At 50.3% G+C, this 17987-nt stretch overlaps 1 protein-coding gene across 3 annotated transcripts in view; it reads right to left on the reverse strand.

The window, feature by feature from the left end:
• TBC1D22A (TBC1 domain family member 22A) overlaps positions 1–17987 on the reverse strand; it is a 408925-nt gene that overhangs the window by 131017 nt on the left and 259921 nt on the right. For all 3 annotated transcript variants that reach the window (XM_025398760.1, XM_025398761.1, XM_025398762.1), the window contains one exon: positions 3551–3678. In XM_025398760.1, coding sequence (XP_025254545.1) covers positions 3551–3678 — 128 coding nt within the window. The remainder of the gene's footprint in view (positions 1–3550; positions 3679–17987) is intronic.

Below are 17987 nucleotides of genomic sequence, written 5' to 3' on the forward strand. Positions count from 1 at the left end.
AACCATGTGCCAGTTTAACCTCTTCTTTACAAATGACCCAGCCTCAAGTGGGTTTTTTTGTTTGTTTTTTTGTGGTTTTTTTTGAGACGGAGTCTCGCTCTGTCGCCCAGGGTAGAGTGCAGTGGTGCCATCTTGGCTCACTGCAAGCTCCGCCTCCCAGGTTCACGCTGTTCTCCTGCCTCAGCCTCCCGAGTAGTTGGGACTACAGGCACCTGCCACCTCGCCTGGCTAGTTTTTTTTTCTATTTTTTTTAGTAGAGACGGGGTTTCACCGTGTTAGCCAGGATGGTCTTGATCTCCTGACCTCATACCCCTCGGCCTCCCAAAGCGCTAGGATTACGGCGTGAGCCGCCGGGTCCGGCCAGGTGTTTCTTTACAGCAGTGCAAGAGCAGACTAATACAACCACACGCTGAGGCCCTGCAACTCTCCTCGCTGATGGGAGGTGGGAGCTGCCGTCTCTGCACAAATGACTCACGGCTCCACCAGAACCACATTCCCCGGTAGGGCCACGGCTGCCTGGGGAGCCTACTCAGCTGAGTTGCTGAAGGCAACAGAGATCCAGAGATCTGCTGAGTGGGGTCTGGTTCTAGAGGGTGGGGTGTGTCTTTTCTACTGTCCAAAAATGGGGGCAAAAGGGAAAGTGGCATCCGTGTTTTACAGAGGACCCCAAAACTGGCTCTCACGGGCTAGGGTTCTTCCAGGAGCTGGGACTGCCTCGCCCATCCGTGGCTTCCCCACGGCCAGTGCATGCATCCATGAGGGAGCACGCGACCCCTGGGGGAGCAGGGCCATTCTCTTCCATCTGGGCTCTCTCTGCATCATCGGCTTTTCTTCCATGCCTTTTGTCACCTTCATGACAACGCCCCTCATTCGTTTTTTGTTTGTTTGTTTGTTTTGTTTTGTTTTTTGAGACGGAGTCTCGCTCTGTCGCCCAGGCTGGAGTGCAGTGGCGTGCCTCGGCTCACTGCAAGCTCCGCCTCCTGGGTTCATGCCATTCTCCTGCCTCAGCCTCCCGAGTAGCTGGGACTACAGGCGCCCGCCACCACACCTGGCTCATTTTTTTGTATTTTTAGTAGAGACGGGGTTTCACCGTGTTAGCCACGATCTCCTGACCTCGTGATCCGCCCGCCTCGGCCTCCCAAAGTGCTGGGATTACAGGCTTGAGCCACCGCGCCCGGCCCATTCGTTTTTATGAACTATCTATTTCAGGGCCTGGGACAGTATAGGTGCTTATAAACAACCTTTTATTGACACATGTCCCAAGAGGATTTTAAGCTACCTTGTAAGGGGTTAAAGAGTAACTGAAACCTGTAATGGCTCAGCTAATAAACACCCCAGTTTAGGGGAGAGTAATCACCCGATTGCTTTCCTATGATTACTATGTATTTTCATTGCCAAAAGATGCAATACAATTTCATGGTTACTTGGCCCTGTAAAATAGAAATACCCCCAATTTTTAAGATATGAAGAGGTTTATAACCAGGGTACTGTCAGTTCGAGAATGAGTCCCTGGTACAAATGAGTCAATTCATGACAAAATTTAATTTCAAGAAAATTAACTCAATAAAGATGCCACAATTGTGCTTAAAGTTTTAATACCTATTAGGAGTTTTAGGGAGGTGGTGCAGAACCGTGGGCAAGCCGATCCATTTTCTGGCTCCTCAAAAATGCGACTGACTTAATAACTAATTTATTCATAATGGGGACAGTATTACAAGGAGCTCTGTGTTTAATGAGGGAGGTCTGGGTCTCAAACAACCTAACCAATCACAAAAATGGAGAGCATTTGCAATTTACAGGATATTAAGTTTTGTTTCCTGTAATATTACAGAGAGCTGATCAATAGCACTAGACTGACAGCTACTTTAACCAAACAGCCCAAGGTAAGGCTTTATGTCCCAGCAAATGCTGCTGGCCAGAAATTCTGTAGCTGCCAAACACTTCGAAGAGCAAAACCCAAGTCGCAGACACGAATGACAGGCTGCTGACTGGTGATAATTTCCGTAGTGAGATCATTAGACCAGACAAGCGGCATGAAGGAAAAGCAAAGTCAAAATACAGGCCTTCAGAGTCACGAAACACTCACACCCACCAAGGGGCACACTGACCAGCAACCGGTGTCAGGAACAAAGCTTTGGGGCATCGTTCTAGAGGACTCAGACGAAAACAGGCTCAGAATAAGAGACTGGACAGCACGGAGGCCCAGCAGGCACCCCGTTCTGTGGGAAGAATGCATCTAGCCTGAGGCCCTGTGGGGAGCAGCTGGTCAGAAAGACCCCCCAGGCCCTTCCTAGCAGCTCTGGGACCCCCAGCCCTCCCCACCTCCACGGGCAAGGCACCAAAGTTGGGACCCGAAGCAGTGCCTGGGACCGAAGCAGCCTCAGAAAAAGCCTCCCGCCTAGAGCTCTCCTTTCCAGAAACGCCCAGCATCAACCTCCAAGGGCGGCTGCCCCCCTGCAAAGCCCGAACACACAGCCCATGAAGGGCTGTGCTCACTGCAGTAGAAAGCCTAGCTCTTGAGGTGCCGGGATGGAAACCAGCCATACGCGTCTTTCTTTCGCACTCTGTAGAGATTTGATTCCCGATCCCACATAATGGTGCCTGCTATTTGTAACCGATGATGAAAGGCTGGCGCAGAAACCCCCCACAGCACCGCCTCTGCTTCAGCAAACATCTCAAACAAAATGAAAAGGTGCTAGAATAAGTGATGGGACACTCAAGGGAACAGAAGTGGCTTGTTCCAGAAAACTCAATCTCCTGAAGAACTGAATTTCATCAGAACTGGTGAAGAGTAGAAAATTTCATAGCACACTGAATCTGTGATTTTTTAAAACTCTTTATTATATGTAACTCAAAATATAGACAAGGTGTGAGTCCCGAGCATGAGTTTTTTGGCAGATGCGGCTCAAACTCACAGCAGAGTCACCGGCATCCCTGGCATCCTCCTAGCACACTGCTCAGAATGTAACTTCCCAGCGCGTTCAAGGCTGCTGTCACCGTGCAGGCAGAATGAAACTCAGCCACAAAGAGAACGGCCCGAAGTTCTTTTCCCTGTTTTACATCTCCTCAGATAAAAACCATGCCAGGAATACACTTTTTATTCTTATTTATTTATTTTTTCAGATGGAGTCTCACTCTGCCACCCAGGCTGGAGTGCAGTGGTGCAATCTCGGCTCCCTGCAACCTCCGCCTCCCAGGTTCAAGCAATTCTCATGCCTCAGCCTCTGAGTAACTAAGAATACAGGCGTGTGCCACCACGCCCAGCTAATTTTTTGTGTTTTTAGTAGAGACGGGGTTTCGCCATGTTGCCCATGATTGGTCTTGAACTCCTGAGCTCAGGAAATCCACCCACCTCGGCCTCCCAAAGTGCTAAGATTACAGGCGTGAGCCACCATGCCCGGCCAGGAGTATACTTTTTAAAGACCACATTGCAATGGAGAGAGCGTTTTGAGGGCACAATCGAACGCAGCACACAGGCCCAGGGCAGAAGGCAACAGGAAGCGGCCCGGCTCCTGGCACCCCCGTGGCGGAGAGCGGAAGGAGAGCTCACCTGGTAGGTGTCCCACAGGCGGATGGTGCAACGCAGGGGCACCTCCCTCATCAGCAGGTTGTTCATCCAGCGGAAGGCAAACTGCAGGTATCTCACCTCGTGCTGGTCCAGGTGCCGGTGCACTTGCTCTGCACAAAACAAACACAGGCCCCAAGGCTGTCAGGGGTGCGCTCTGGAGGCACTGGCAGCCAGGTCACTGGTGCCCCCAAGGCCCTGTGCCCGCCCCAGAACCCCACTCCAACAGGGAATCCCAAGCAACAACCCCTAAGGAGCAAAGAACTAATTCTATTAACGGGAGACTACGGCTCTCTCTTCCTACAGGAAAACGAAAGCTGATGGTGCTGCTGATGTGATGATTATAATCATGGCCACGTCCGGGCACGTCACGCCCTAACACCCAGGAAGATGGGGGGAGGGGGCTTGGGTTGACACCCACACCGTGGGGCTCCACAGATAGACGCTCTTTCCCCGTCCCACACAAGCTCCACAGACCTAGGCTGGTGTCCCGGGGGAGCTTAGAGAGAGAGAGGAGATGAGCTTGCCAGCTCCTCAAGAGGGGCCCAATCTTGTCCAGGGAAATGCTCCACCTATGCCTGGACCCGACTGTTGAGTGAGCAAGTGGGACATGAGGCCTGCAGGCCAGGTGGAGGGCACCCCTCGATTCCAGGATGGGGACACCCCTGAAGACAGCTGGGCCTCTGGAAAGAGGCAGGCTTTACCAAGCATCGCTCCCAGAAGCACAGGCCCGCACCAGCCCCAGGAGCTCCCCTCTCATCAAGCTGCAGTGGGCGGCAGATTTGCAGCCTGAGCTCAGACCCTGTGCTCCCTGCCTCATCCCCTGCAGAGTCCTGGAGGTGTCACTCCTGGAGGCAAAATCCCGGCAATCATGGTGCCTATGCTCCTCTTTCCAATGTTCTGTCCATGAAGTCCTACTCTAAAGGGCCTAGAAGAACGGTTACTGCTTTATAAAAACAAACAATCATTACTAATTATTGCCCAAGTGAGCCGGACAGTGGATCCTTGGTTTTTAAAATGCGGGTGCCCCCGAGGGCAGCTGAGAGCCTTCTTTCTGCAGCTCACTTCCTTACCCTACTTCCAAGTTACACCTTCCTTCTCGCCACGCTTACCTGACCCTGGCTTGTCCTGAGAAGTGACCCGGAAACACTTCACAGGGATCGCCATTCCCTCAAAGAAAGTTCTAGAAACGGCATATAAACAAATGCCAGAGAAAAGCTACTGTTCTGTTTACTGGTTTGTTTTACTCAAGTCCCTGGTAACTTGCAATATTTCAGCAACAAGCGAGAAGCAGGGGGAAGAGGAACAGGAGGGTCCATCCTGCAATGCCCTCCACCTGACGGACCAGGAGCTCTGCCAGGACATGCAAGTGCCGGCCTGGACTTCAGGGCTGCCCTCACCTAAGGACGGGGTCTGGTTTCCAAGCAGGCGCCACTAGGCTGGCCCTGGAAAAGCATGGGCAGCTCTGGTCCCATGATGGGACCCTGCTGTGATGGGAGCTGGTCCCTTCGCTGTCTCTGTCCTCACTGTCGCCCTCCTCCCCTAAACCACTGCTGTCCTCAGCTGACCACAGCAAACGTGCTGGGGCAGGGCTCCTGTAGGGCCGGGTGTCGGGGACGCCTGCAGGACGAGGCTTTGGTTCACACTGTGGGGTAGACACAGCAACACACGCTCCATTCCAACACGACAGTGAATAATTAATTATTGTGCTTCGTTAAAAGAGACTTGCGATTATAGTTATTTTCAGATAGCTAAAGAATGTTTTTTGGAAGTAGGATTTGATTTATTTTATATAGGCCTAGAATCTGGGCGATGAGGAGGATACAGGACATCATATTTGGATTTCATTATGGAAATTATTTTCCTGTGGAAAGATAAGAGAATGTGGCCAGGCACAATAGCTGTAATCCCAGCTCTTTGGGAGGCTGAGGTGGGAAGGTTGCTTGAAGCCAGGAGTTTGAGATCCACCTGGGCAACAAAGTGAGACCCTGTTTCTACAAAAACATGAGAAACGTGGTGGCGTGCATGTGTAGTCCCAGCTACTCAGAAGGCTGAGGCAGGAGGATTGCTTGAGTCTAGGAGTTCGAGGCTGCAGTGAGCCGAGATTACGCCACTGCACTCCATCCTGGACGAGGGAGGGAGACCCTGTGTTTTTCCCCCATAAAAGAAAGGAAAAGAGAACAGACTGTTGTGTGAGCTTTTGGGCTTCCCTTTCATTCCAACAGGACATGAATAATTAACTGTGGAAACTGCACGACTTGGCGGAGCAGAACAGCAAAGGCTCCCCTCTGAGCCCCAGGGACCAGCCCGGGCGGAAGTCACCAGGGAGACTGGACTGCCTTGCCCACGGCCCAAAGGAATGCCCTCCAGGAGGCTGCCTGGACCCAGAGGCACCCACACACACACCCACCACTGTGCGCTGCCTCTGCAGTAACAAACGTGAGCACCAAGAGCTCCAGGCCTGCAGAGAGCAGGTACAAGCAGGCCAGGCAGGACCAGGAGGCAGGCGGGGGTGGGGGTCCCTGGCAGCAGAGCAGCCTGCAGGGCGGCTCCTCCAGATGGCATCTGCTCAGACACTCAGTTGCTACAGCAGGGGGTTGGTCTGCTTTTTGCTTTATGAAGAGGTCTGGCGCACACCACACACACTTAGCCATAGATGCCCACACATCTTCATTAGCAAGCCCACCTGTCTCCCCTGCCCCCACGAGAGCTTCAGAGGTGGAACATTTGGGTGGATGAGTGGCTGGGAATGCAAGTGCCTGATGACTCAGGGAGCCTGACGCATCAGTGCCACAGTCGGCTGCAAGCAAAGAGGGTCACACGCAAGCAGCAAGGACAGTTTACTCTGAGCGACTGAAAATGTTATTTGTGTATTGAAACCAAAACCAATGCATAATATGCCATAAGGTCAATTATCATCATGAGTTGTTAGGATAAAATCGCGATTTCGATGAAATTTCATCTCTGCACTGGGCCTGTTCGAGCTCCGTCGTCCAAAGTCCCCAGCACGTAGGCCAGGGATTGCCTCCCCCGCCGTGGAGCACTTCTGAAAGGTGTTGGGCTAGAAACGTTTGAGGAGCCAGGCCCAGAGTAGCCGAGGGACAGGGAATGCATGGGCCTGCTTTGGGGGTGAGGAGGGCCTGACGCCAGGGTGCAGTGGGCTTGGCAGTGACCTCAGGGATTCCCAAACAGGGCTGGACATCATCGTGTCTTCATCTTCCTCCTCCCCCTCCTCTTCATCCTCATCACCACAGGAGCTGTTAAAATACAGATTCTCATCTCGACTCTCTCAATCAGACTCTTCCAGGTGGGATGTCAGAGACTCTGGAGAAGATGCTGACGTGCCAGTGACACCTCCGCACTGGAAACACCTCAGAGGGCAGTTCACACAAGGATGTGGCACCATGCAGGCTCCCAGAGACAGGAAGGTCGGGTCCCAGTGGCTCAGGCACCCGCTCCAGGAGCTCCACGCCGAGGGAGGGGAGGGCTGCAGTGCAAGTCGAGGCGGCGCCAGCATGTTGCTCACTTAACAGCTTCCTTCTAATCCGCTGGTGCTTTATTAAAGACATTTATTTTAAAAATAAAACTAATTTCACTACCAAGAAATGGTTCCCACAGTCTCGTAAGTAAAGGGCAGCAGGGCGAGTGGAGGAAACAAAGCAGTGCGGCCAGGGGGCCCCTGAGGCCGCAGCTCAGGCAGAATTTAACCTCACGGCTGCTCATCGGGGGACGGAGAGACCAAAGGGGGTGCCAGGAGGTGTCTCAGGATCCCAAAAAATGGCCCACAGATGAAGAAACACTGGCCCCCAGAATGAAGTTAGAGTGCCTAAGAAAGGCACCAGACCCCCACTCCCTCCTCGGCCTTCAACCGCTGCCCTCCCCTGCAACGCCGTGCCTCCTGCAGTGGCACCAGGTAACCAACAACACCCACGCCACCATGCAGGCTTCCCGTGTCCCGGGCTCACCCTCATGGCAGCCTTCCACCAGGGCACCTGTCTCTGCCCAGTGCGAGGCTACCTGGACGTCAAAACTCCTAGATGCTTCCAGAAACACCCCACGCTGTGAGTCTTCCCCTCTTCTTGGTTCTATACACACCTCTACGGACGCATTTATCACGAAAGGTGCATAAGCGCTCAGGGCGCCTGCCCACTCTGGGGTGTGAGCCGGTCAGGTGTGGGTCCAGGTCTGTGTCGTCTTTGTTTCCCTGGCCCCCAGTACACACAACTGAGTGTCTGTGAGTGTCTGTCAGGTGACTGTGATGAACGAATGAGTACAGAGAGCAAATGGGTAACTGGAAGACAGACACATTCCCAGCCTGGCCGTCCTCCTCTACTTCTATTTCTCAACACGGCAACAGCGAGGAGTTTTCCAGCCACACCCTAGAGCATGACGTTCTTCTCAAAGAACTTCCAGAATCATTTCTAACCTGAAGTTAATCTGCAGCTACAAAACTAAACCAATAGAAAGTTCTATGAAGCCCTGAGGGGGCTCCACCAGCCAGGCCTGACCTATGCCCGTGCCCCTTGGAGGGCGGAAGTCCGCCCGGGCTGCTACCAGCCTCTGCTGCCCCAGCGCACTGACACGTGGAATTCCAGTCTGATGAACATGTAAAACCAGCTGTTTAGAAAATGACTCCATTTACTCAACAAGGCTCTTTTGCACATTTTTTTACTCAACAAAGGTCATTCTTCAATGAGCTTCTATGAAGCTGACCACTTGGGGAAGAGCAGCCAGGACAACAGCGACAGCTCCAGAGGAAAATCACTGCCCGAAACACAGCACCTGAGGAAGGAGGGGACACACAGGGTGGCCTGGCATGGCAGTGTGAAAGGAATGCTCCAAGGCAGGTAACTGGCCTGGCAGGTGGCACCTGGTTTCACTGGCCACTCCCAGTCCACAGCTCCGTGTGGACATCTGGGCTGCAGCAAGTGGGTGCCGCCTTGCACTGGCGTGAATGAAGTTCTGCCATAGAGATGAGCTGAAGTCAGCAGCCTGGGGCCTCCTGGGACACACGGCCACACTGCGCATCCCTGTCTGGCCACTGTTCTGAAGGTTCTCCAATGCTGCCAGGGCAGGGCCCCAATGTACCAAGGCAGCAGTGGGACAGTCATAGGCTAATCACCAGGACACAAGTGCTGAGCCCACATTTTACACAGGAGGCTTCAGGCAACTTTAGACAGGGCTCTACAGAGCCTGAGCGTTCTTCCCTTCGGGTTTGTGTTCGCATCCACTCCCTCTCTCCTCTCACTCCAGGCACGAATACAGTAAGAACCAAGCCCAGTGTATGATGAGGGCTCTCAACCAAGCACTCCCCGGGCCAGGCCCTGGACCCAGCCTCGGGGACCTGGTGTGGGTGGGACTTGCCAGAGGATCTTATCCTCTAGACTGTGACTTCCTTGAGGGCAGGGACTTTGTCTGGGCTCAGAGACCAGCACCAAGGCAGGCCATGGCCCATCACGTGTGATGTGTGCATGGCACACGTTTGTTAACCGGGCAGCCTGGCACCCAGGGCGGCCTCTGCCATGGATGAGGACGAAGTGACTGCTGGGGAAGGTACGCACCACAGAGTCACACGCGGAAGAGGAGCCGTGGCTCACCGGCTGGTCTGTGACCTGCCTAGAGCAGCAGTAGCCCACCTGCGCCAGGGCTCGGCATATCCTCACCTGGGGAAACAGACAACTCTACCATGGGCCTGGGAGGCAGGCAACACCTTTCCAACACAAACTGGCAAGAAACAGACTTGAAAGTTTAAACACATATCAATATTTCTGGAACACCTGTCATTGTGGTAACTAAACAGAGTACAAATTAACCCACTTGCAGGGACTGCGGGGTGGAAAGCACAGAGACCACCAAGACCTCAGCCCCTCCCTGAGGGATGCTGACTTGAGGAGAAGGAGCCCATTCCGGCCAGAGCACAATGGCCAGCTGACCTGCACAGAATTCCCACTGCACAGTTCCTGAAGGGGGACATGCATCTCACACCCTGACCCTGGGGACCCTGGCCCTGCACCTGTCAGGTGAGGCAGGTGAGGGGACCTGTCCAAAGGTGCACACAAGGAGGCGGCCAAGCCAAAATGGGCCTGAGGATTGCCCCACTCTGTCCCCTCGAAATGACCCCGCCAGAGCAAAGCATGGACCCACCCTTGCGTCTCTGGGCACCTGCACCCTGGGCACAGCCACCCACCCTCCTCAGGGCAAAGCCCAGGACATCTGCAAGAACACCCAGTCACGAGGAATTAACCAGAAAACCGGACACAGTGTTAACCTCACAACAGCACAGGCAAGGCCATTCCAGGACGAGAGGCTCCTCTTTCATTGGTTCCTTAAGGAAAGATTTACCAGGGGGCTCCACGTCCCAGGGCTGCCTCTGAAAGCAAAGATACCAGGAAGACAAGGCCTATTTCTGCCCGCCGGGGTCTCAGCAGCCTGCAGCAAACAGCAAAAACAAAGCTGTGCACTGCATCCAAATCACAAGCCCTCTGAGTCCTGAGTGCCTTCGGCCTGACAAAAGGAGCGAAAAGGCAAAATCCCGAAAGGAGCGAAAAGGCAAAATCCGCGCCCACCCGGAGGTGACGGCAGGTACAGCACGAGGCCATGGGGACCACAGCGAGGGACTCTGTGGCGAGTGCTACGCTGGGTCACCCAACACAGCCTGGCTAAGCCAGCTTGATTCTGAAGCCCATGGGACATCCAACCCGAAGGCACCGGGCAGCGTCCTTCTTCACACGGAAGTGGTCACCTACCACGATTCCGTGCCTTCTCTGGCAGCGGGTCATGAAGGGGGCGGGCGCAGCCAGCCAGGGCCTCACACCCTGGACGTGCATCCCCAGCAGGTGAGCCTCCTCCCGTCTGGGCACGGGGAAGGATGGGCTGCTAAACTCCAGGCATTACTTCCAATTTATACACATCAAAGCTGCAAATGCACACGCCGAAAGGATTCATTTTTCTTATTTTATAAGTAATTGCAAGCAGATGCTCTTTCACTGATAAAGGTAATTTGGTTGGCAATAATTCTGAATTTGAAATTTCCATTTCACTGGAAATAAGAGTATACCTACAGTGAATGAGCAGGCAGGTGTAATTATTGTCATATTTCAGGCGGAAAAGGTTCTTCCATAAAGCCCTTATGTGGCAGGGCAAGGCAATGTTATTGTTGTAAAGTCACCAGGAAGAGATGTGTCATATTGGCAAGCTGGAGAAACAACCACAATATTTGTTGAACACTTTTCTCAGCACTTTAAACAGCAGATCCACAGACCGAAAATTCTGCTGAAACATCTTGTCTTCTTGATTAAAAATAAAAATAAATTATGCAAACACATTGTGTCCCAGGATTTATGCTAAAAAGGAAAAAACATGTATCCCATTGACTTGGCATGAAAAACACACTGTTTATGCAGGACCAGACACTACGCAGATTTATGGCCCGAGGAGCAGCACAATTGCTCACACTCAGACACCTGACAAAGAAAACCTTTCAACCCCCTGCGCAAAGCCGAAAACAGACACAAATACATCACGCTTTGGCTGGGACAGCCATGAATAGGCTTTGATTTTGGGGGAAGATTTCAATTCTCTAATCGGTTAAAAGATAAAAAAGAACAAAAGCAAGAGCCACTGACAGTGAGCAGGGCCCCTCCGCACCAAGAGGCCCCTCGCTCTGAGTCCACCTCCTTTCTCATTTGCATTTGGCTGACGTCGCGGACAGCTAGAAAAGCCAGGTCCCCAACAAGCAGGGTCCAGTCACACTCACCAGCCAGAACACCAAGAGCCACTCACTCCAAGGGTGGGCAGAAGGAGGGAAGGGTTCAGACCCAGGATGAGCAGCAGCCCCGGCCCAGCCCACTCTGTGGGGGAAGCAGTCAGGGGCTGACAGCTCAAGACAGAGCACTGTGGCCGCTCACCAAGGCCTCCGACGGGACAGCAGGCCTGAGCTGGAAGGGAACAGGGGAGAGAGATGGGGCTCGAGGAAGAGCAGCAGAATCATGGACCCACAACTCCACTTTCCCGGCACGGGACACTCACTGGCAAATCCCTACAGGCAAACAGGCAGGGCTCCTGCCATCCCTGCCCCAGCAGCGGCAGCCAGGAGCCCTGGCCAAGATCCAGGCTGCCGGCAGGTCTCCTCTGGGCAGCAGCCGAGTCTGGGCTGGACACCAGTGAGCACATTAAGGCCTCAGGTTGTAGAGTCAGGTAAGCCTGGGTGAGGGGAAGGGAGGAAGGAGGAGGGAGCTTGGGCACCGAGCTTGGCACCCTTCAGTCATCTGGCCAATGCAATGAACCGCAATGAACCAAGCTCTGAGGGGCTTTCTTGTTGGTGAACACATGGCTATGGCAGGAGAGCTAGCACCCTGGCCCCGTGGGGAGGGGTATGGAGGCGCTGCGTCCCCCGGCCCCGTGGGGAGGGGTATGGCGGCGCTGCGTCCCCCGGCCCCGTGGGGAGGGGTATGGCGGCGCTGCGTCCCCCGGCCCCGTGGGGAGGGGTATGGAGGCGCTGCGTCCCCCGGTCCCGTGGGGAGGGGTATGGAAGCGCTGCGTCCCCGGGACTCTTGCAGATTTCGTCCCATGCTTCTCCACATTTGGCTGGTCCTCCCAACCTGTACATAAAACTGGAATCATAATCACCGACTTTCTCGAGTCCCATGAGCCATTCTAATGAATAATCAAACCTGAGCAAGTTATGGACACCACTGAATTTACAGCCAGTTGGGCAGAGATGCAGGTGGCCTGGGGACCACTGAGGTGCGGCTGGCATCTGAAGCGAGGGTGGTCTTGTTGAGGACTGAGCCCTTAGCTTGTAGAGTCTGACACCAACTCTGGGACATTAGCATCAGGATCGTGCGGTGGTGTCCCACATTTGGGGGCAAACAGAATGCTCCCACCATCACCAAATGGCCCTGAGGGCTGAGATCCAACCAGACTGCAAGGCAGAGGCCAAACTGCAAACACATTCCCTCAAGATAACTTCTCCACCATTCAATTTAATGTCAAGGTCGTGCCACACAACTGTCTTCTCACACGCTCAACACAAGGACGGGGCTGAAGACAGGTCAGACCCAAGACACAGCTAAGCATGCACAGACAGGCGAGACCGAAGTGGCTGCCAGCACAACCCCAGAAAGAGGTCACACTAGGTTCATTCCTGGGCCGTGAGGGACAGGGACCGAGGGACAGGAACGCAACCACTCACTCTCAGAACCTCAGCAAACATGAGCGCAGAATGAAATAAAGCCTCCTGGCAGGTTGTAAAGAAATGGTGTTTATCTGACACCACAACACGCAATCTTTTCATCTCTAGAGAGGTATTGAGGTCTATTTTTTTGACAGTAACAAAATCTAAAATACAACTTCTTCTAGAGCTACATGGAATTGAAGCAACGAGGTATTAAATCATTTTCACTTCACAGATGTGCTTGTGAGCTACTCAGCAAACCCCTCCAAAGCAGGGTCATTTTCATAGGAGGAGGCAACAGAAAGTCTGATTTACTTCCTTTAAAAATGCAGGTGACAGAGCCACTTCCCGGGGTGCCTGAAGCTCCAGGGGCCCTGACTACACTCCATGGCCAGGGAACCCGCAGTTCGACAGCTGCCCAGGGAAGAAGAGTGGGCTGGACAAGACAGGGAGAGTCTAGAAGGCGGGCCTGGCCCTAGGCTCTGTCACAACCTGCACTTCTGGAAAGCTCGCCCAGTCTTTAGCTTGTCTTTTCATTATATTAACAGAACAGCATCATCTGAAGAGCAGATTCTAATTTTGGTAAAGTCTGATTTATTTGTCCAAGCTGTCTTTAATGTCTGAGGGTTTGGCCATTATTCCCAGAAATCTTGTGTGCCTAGCTTGAGGTCACACACAGATGCTCTGTGTTTCCTTGCGGAAGTTTTACAGCTTTAGGTTTCAAACATAGGTCTCCGAGTTACTTCACTTAGAAGACTAGTCTCCCACCCCCACCAGGCTAAGCCATGGGATTCAAAGGCATGACAACGACGCAATGGACGTTGGGGACTCGGGAAAAGGGTGGGAAGCTGGTGAGGGATAAACGACCACGAACTGGGTTCAGTATATACCGCTCGGGAGATGGTTGCACCAAAATCTCACCAATCACCACTAAAGAACTTACTCATGTAACCAAATACCACCGGTTCACCAAAAACCTATAGAAATAAAAAGAAATTTAAAAAACTAAACAAAACATAGGTCTCTGATTCATTTTGAGGTAAGTTTTTAACGTGGCACAAAGTATGCATTCAAACTTCTTCCTCCGACGTGAATTTTCAATTGGAACTTCTTCATTTGCCCAACATATGTAACGATGATATGCATAACAAATAGATGCTTTGCCACTGAATTTCTTTTGTACCTTTTTGGAAATAATTGTGCACATATGCACGGTTCCGTTTCTCAGCACTATCTTCTATTCCATTGATCTCTTTGTCTATCTCAATGGCAGCACCATGCTGTCTTGATTACTGAAGCTTTATAATTCTTGAAATCGGCTAATGTGAACAAAAAAAAAAGAAAACAGTGAACAAAGTCCTTCAACTTTGTTCATCTTTGTGTTGTTTTAGGCATTCTAAGGACTTGGTATTTCCATATGAATTTAAAAATCAGCTTGCCAATTTCTATAGAAAAGCATGTTGGGATCTTGATTGCAACTGAGTAGAATGTACGATCAGTTTGGTGAGAGCTGACATTTAATACTCTCGAGTCGTCTGATCTCTGAACGTGATTAGGTCATCTTTAATTTCTCTCTGCATTGTTCTGTAGTTGTCAGTGTACGGGCCTATTCCATATTTTATCATAGTGTTTTCACTAAATATTTCATGTTTTCATGCTATTATAAATTGTATTGTTCATTCAATTTCAATTTCTCATTTCTTACTGTGAGTATATAAAAACACCACTTTGGGAGGCCGAGGCGGGTGGATCACGAGGTCAAGAGATCGAGACCATCCTGGCTGACACAGTGAAACCCCGTCTCTACTAAATATACAAAAAATTAGCCGTGCATGGTGGCAGGCACCCGTAGTCCCAGCTACTCAGGAGGCTGAGGCAGGAGAATGGCGTGAACCCGGGAGGCTGGAGCTTGCAGTGAGCCGAGATCGTGCCATTGCACTCCAGCCTGGGCAATGGAGCAAGACTCCGTCTCAAAAAAAAAAAAAAAAAAAAAAAAAAAATTGTATGTAAATCTTGTATCCTGAACCTTTGCTAAATAAACTCTTATTCTTTCTAGTAGCTTTTTTGTGAATGCCATTAGACTTTCAAAAAAGATGATCATGTTGTCTGCAAAAGCAGAGAGTTTTACTTCTTCCTTTTTGGTCTGGATGCCACTTACACTTGTATGTATGTACGAATAAATGAAAGTACGTTTTTGGCCGGGCGCGGTGGCTCAAGCCTGTAATCCCAGCACTTTGGGAGGCCGAGACGGGCAGATCACGAGGTCAGGAGATCGAGACCATCCTGACTAACACGGTGAAACCCTGTCTCTACTAAAAAAAAAAAAAATGCAAAAAGCTAGCTGGGCGAGGTGGCGGGCGCCTGTAGTCCCAGCTACTCGGGAGGCTGAGGCAGGAGAACAGCGTGAACCCGGGAGGCGGAGCTGCAGTGAGCTGAGATCCGGCCACTGCACTCCAGCCTGGGCGACAGAGTGAGACTCCGTCTCAAAAAAAAAAAAAAAAAGAAAGCACGTTTTTGTCTTTCTGCCACCAGAATCTCCAGCACACATACCGGACAGAAGTGGAAGGAAGGAACACTGTTCCCATGTTTCTGATTTGGGGGTAAAGCTTTCCATTGACACCCTTTCCTATAATGTCAGCTATAGGTTTAAACATGGAACATGCTCTTTATCCAGCTTCAAAAGTTCCTTTCTATTCTTGTTTACTGAGAGTTTTCATTGGGAGTGGATACTGGATTGTGTCAAATGCTTTTTCTGCATATATAGAGATGATTTTTATGGGTTTATTCTTCTTTTTAAATATATTAATAAAAATGAATTACACTGACTGAAAATCAACCTCACATTCTAGGATAAACCCTACATAATCAGGATGTGTATTGCTGGATGTGATTTACTAAAATCTGTTCAGGATCCTTACATTTATGTTCACGATGGATACCAGTCTGCACTTCTCTATAGTACTACACGTTTCCCTCTAAGTACTGCCGTCTTCTCACACACTCAATACTATATGATTCCCTCTAAGCACGGCCGTCTTGCCATGCACTCTATGCTATACGTTTCCCTCCAAGTACAGCCTCTTCTCACACACTCAGTACTATACATTCCCCTCTAAGCACAGCCTATTCTCACTCACTCAGTATCATACGTTTCCCTCCAAGCACAGCCTCTTCTCACACACTCAATACTATACGTTTACCTCTAAGTACTGCTTGGTGCTCTAGGTTTCCCTGTAAGGGAAGTACTATACATTTCTAAGTACTGCTCTTTTGCATCCCACAAATTTTGAAATGTTGGATTTTATTGTCATTCACTTCAAAATACCTTCTCATTTCCCTTTTGTTTCTTCTACGATCCATGGGTTACTTGAAAGTGTGTTAATTCATTTAGAAATATTTAGGATTTCCCAGGTATCTTACTAATTATTGCTAATTTAATTTCATTGTGCTCAGAGAACACAAGAAGTACTTCATCTTTCTTGAATCCTTTAAGATTTATTGAGACTTTTCTAATGGCCCAACACATGGTCTATCTCGGTAAATGTTTCATGTGCCAAATTAAAAAGAACGTGCACTCTTGGAATTTTCCATAAAAATTAAGTCAAGTTTGTTGACAGTGTTTTCAAGCTTCATATATCCTGATTTTCTACTTGTTCTATCACTTACTGAAAAGAAGAGATCGAAATCTCCTTCTGTGACTGTGTCTCTGTCCATTTCTTGTTGCATTTTTATCTGATTTTGCTGTATATTTTGATAGTCTTATTAGATGCATAAACACTTAAAATCATGTCCAATTGATTAACTGACCCACTCTATCATGAAATGATCCTCTTGATACTTGATAGTATATTCTGAAATCTGTTTGCCATTAATATAGACATTACTGTTTTCTTTAGATTGGTGTTAGCATGAAATATCTTTTCCCATCATTTTATATCTAAACTATTTGTGTCTTCATATTTGTGGGCTTTTTCTTTTTTTTCTTTTTTTATTTTGAGACAGGGGACAGGGTGTTGCTCTGTTACCCAGGCTGCAGCATGATCACGGCTCACTGCAGCCTTGACTTCCTGGGCTCAAGCAATCCTCCCGTCTCAGCCTCCCACATGGCTAGGCCCACAGGCACATGTCTGCCACTACACTATGCCCAGCTAATTTTTTTTAAAAAGAGACAGGGTTGCTTTATGTTGCCCAAGCTGGTCCCAAACTGCTAGGCTCAAGTAATCCTCCTGCATCAGTCTCCCAAAGTGCTGGGGCTATCGGTTTGAGGTACCATGCCCCAAAGTATGGAAACTATATTCAGCTTAATACCTGAAAGGAACCCCTGCAGAGCTTTCGTTCTGAGTTGCTTTCTCCTCTCCCACCCTCCGTCCAAAGAACCCTCGTGTGAAGGACATAGTTGCGTGTTGATTTTAATCCAATCTGACAAGATCTGCCTTTTAATTGAAGTGTTTAGATCATTTGCATTGAACACACTTACTGACACGGCCGAGTTAGAACCTGTCATACCACTATTTGTGGCCCAACTGTCCCATCTGTTCTCTGTTCCACTTTTCCTTTTTCTAGCCTTCTATTATATTGAGTATTTTATATAATCTACTTTATCTCCTGTGTTAGCTTATTAGCCATAGCTCTGTCTGGTGATGTTAGCGGCGACTGTAGGGCTTACGGTATGTGTCCTTGCCTTACCACAGTTTCCTCCAGATATGATTACCCGGCTTCACAGGCAGCACAGCGTGAGCGCCTTATCACAATCTACTTCCATCTCTCCCTGCCGGTGCCTGTGCTCCTGCCATCTTCATCGCACTGCAGAGTGTGTTAGAAAACCCACAGTACACTGTTACTGTGTTTGCTTTAACCATCTGATTGTTTCTGAAGATATTTCAATAACTAGAAAAAGGGTTTCAATGCATTCCTAGAGTTGCCAGTCTGGGCACTCCTCAATCTTTGTGCAGGTCCACATGGTCATCTAGGACCATGTTCCTTCCACCTCCAAGTTTACCTATTGCTTGTCATGCAGGTATCCCGGTCTCCTGGTGACAAATTCCTTTAGCTTTTATATGTCTGAAACAGCACGGATTTCGCCTCCATTTCTGAAAGATACGTTTGCTGGTTAACAGGTTTCTCTGGTTTGTGGTTCTTTGAAGAGTCCAAATAGGCTGCCCCCTTGTCTTCGGGCTTGATGCTTCCAATGAGACTTCTGCTGTCAGGCTTACCTTTGTGATGCAGGGTGTCTCTTCTCTGGATGCT

Source organism: Theropithecus gelada, chromosome 10, assembly GCF_003255815.1.
Source record: "Theropithecus gelada isolate Dixy chromosome 10, Tgel_1.0, whole genome shotgun sequence".
In the NCBI taxonomy this organism is placed as follows: Eukaryota; Metazoa; Chordata; class Mammalia; order Primates; family Cercopithecidae; genus Theropithecus; species Theropithecus gelada.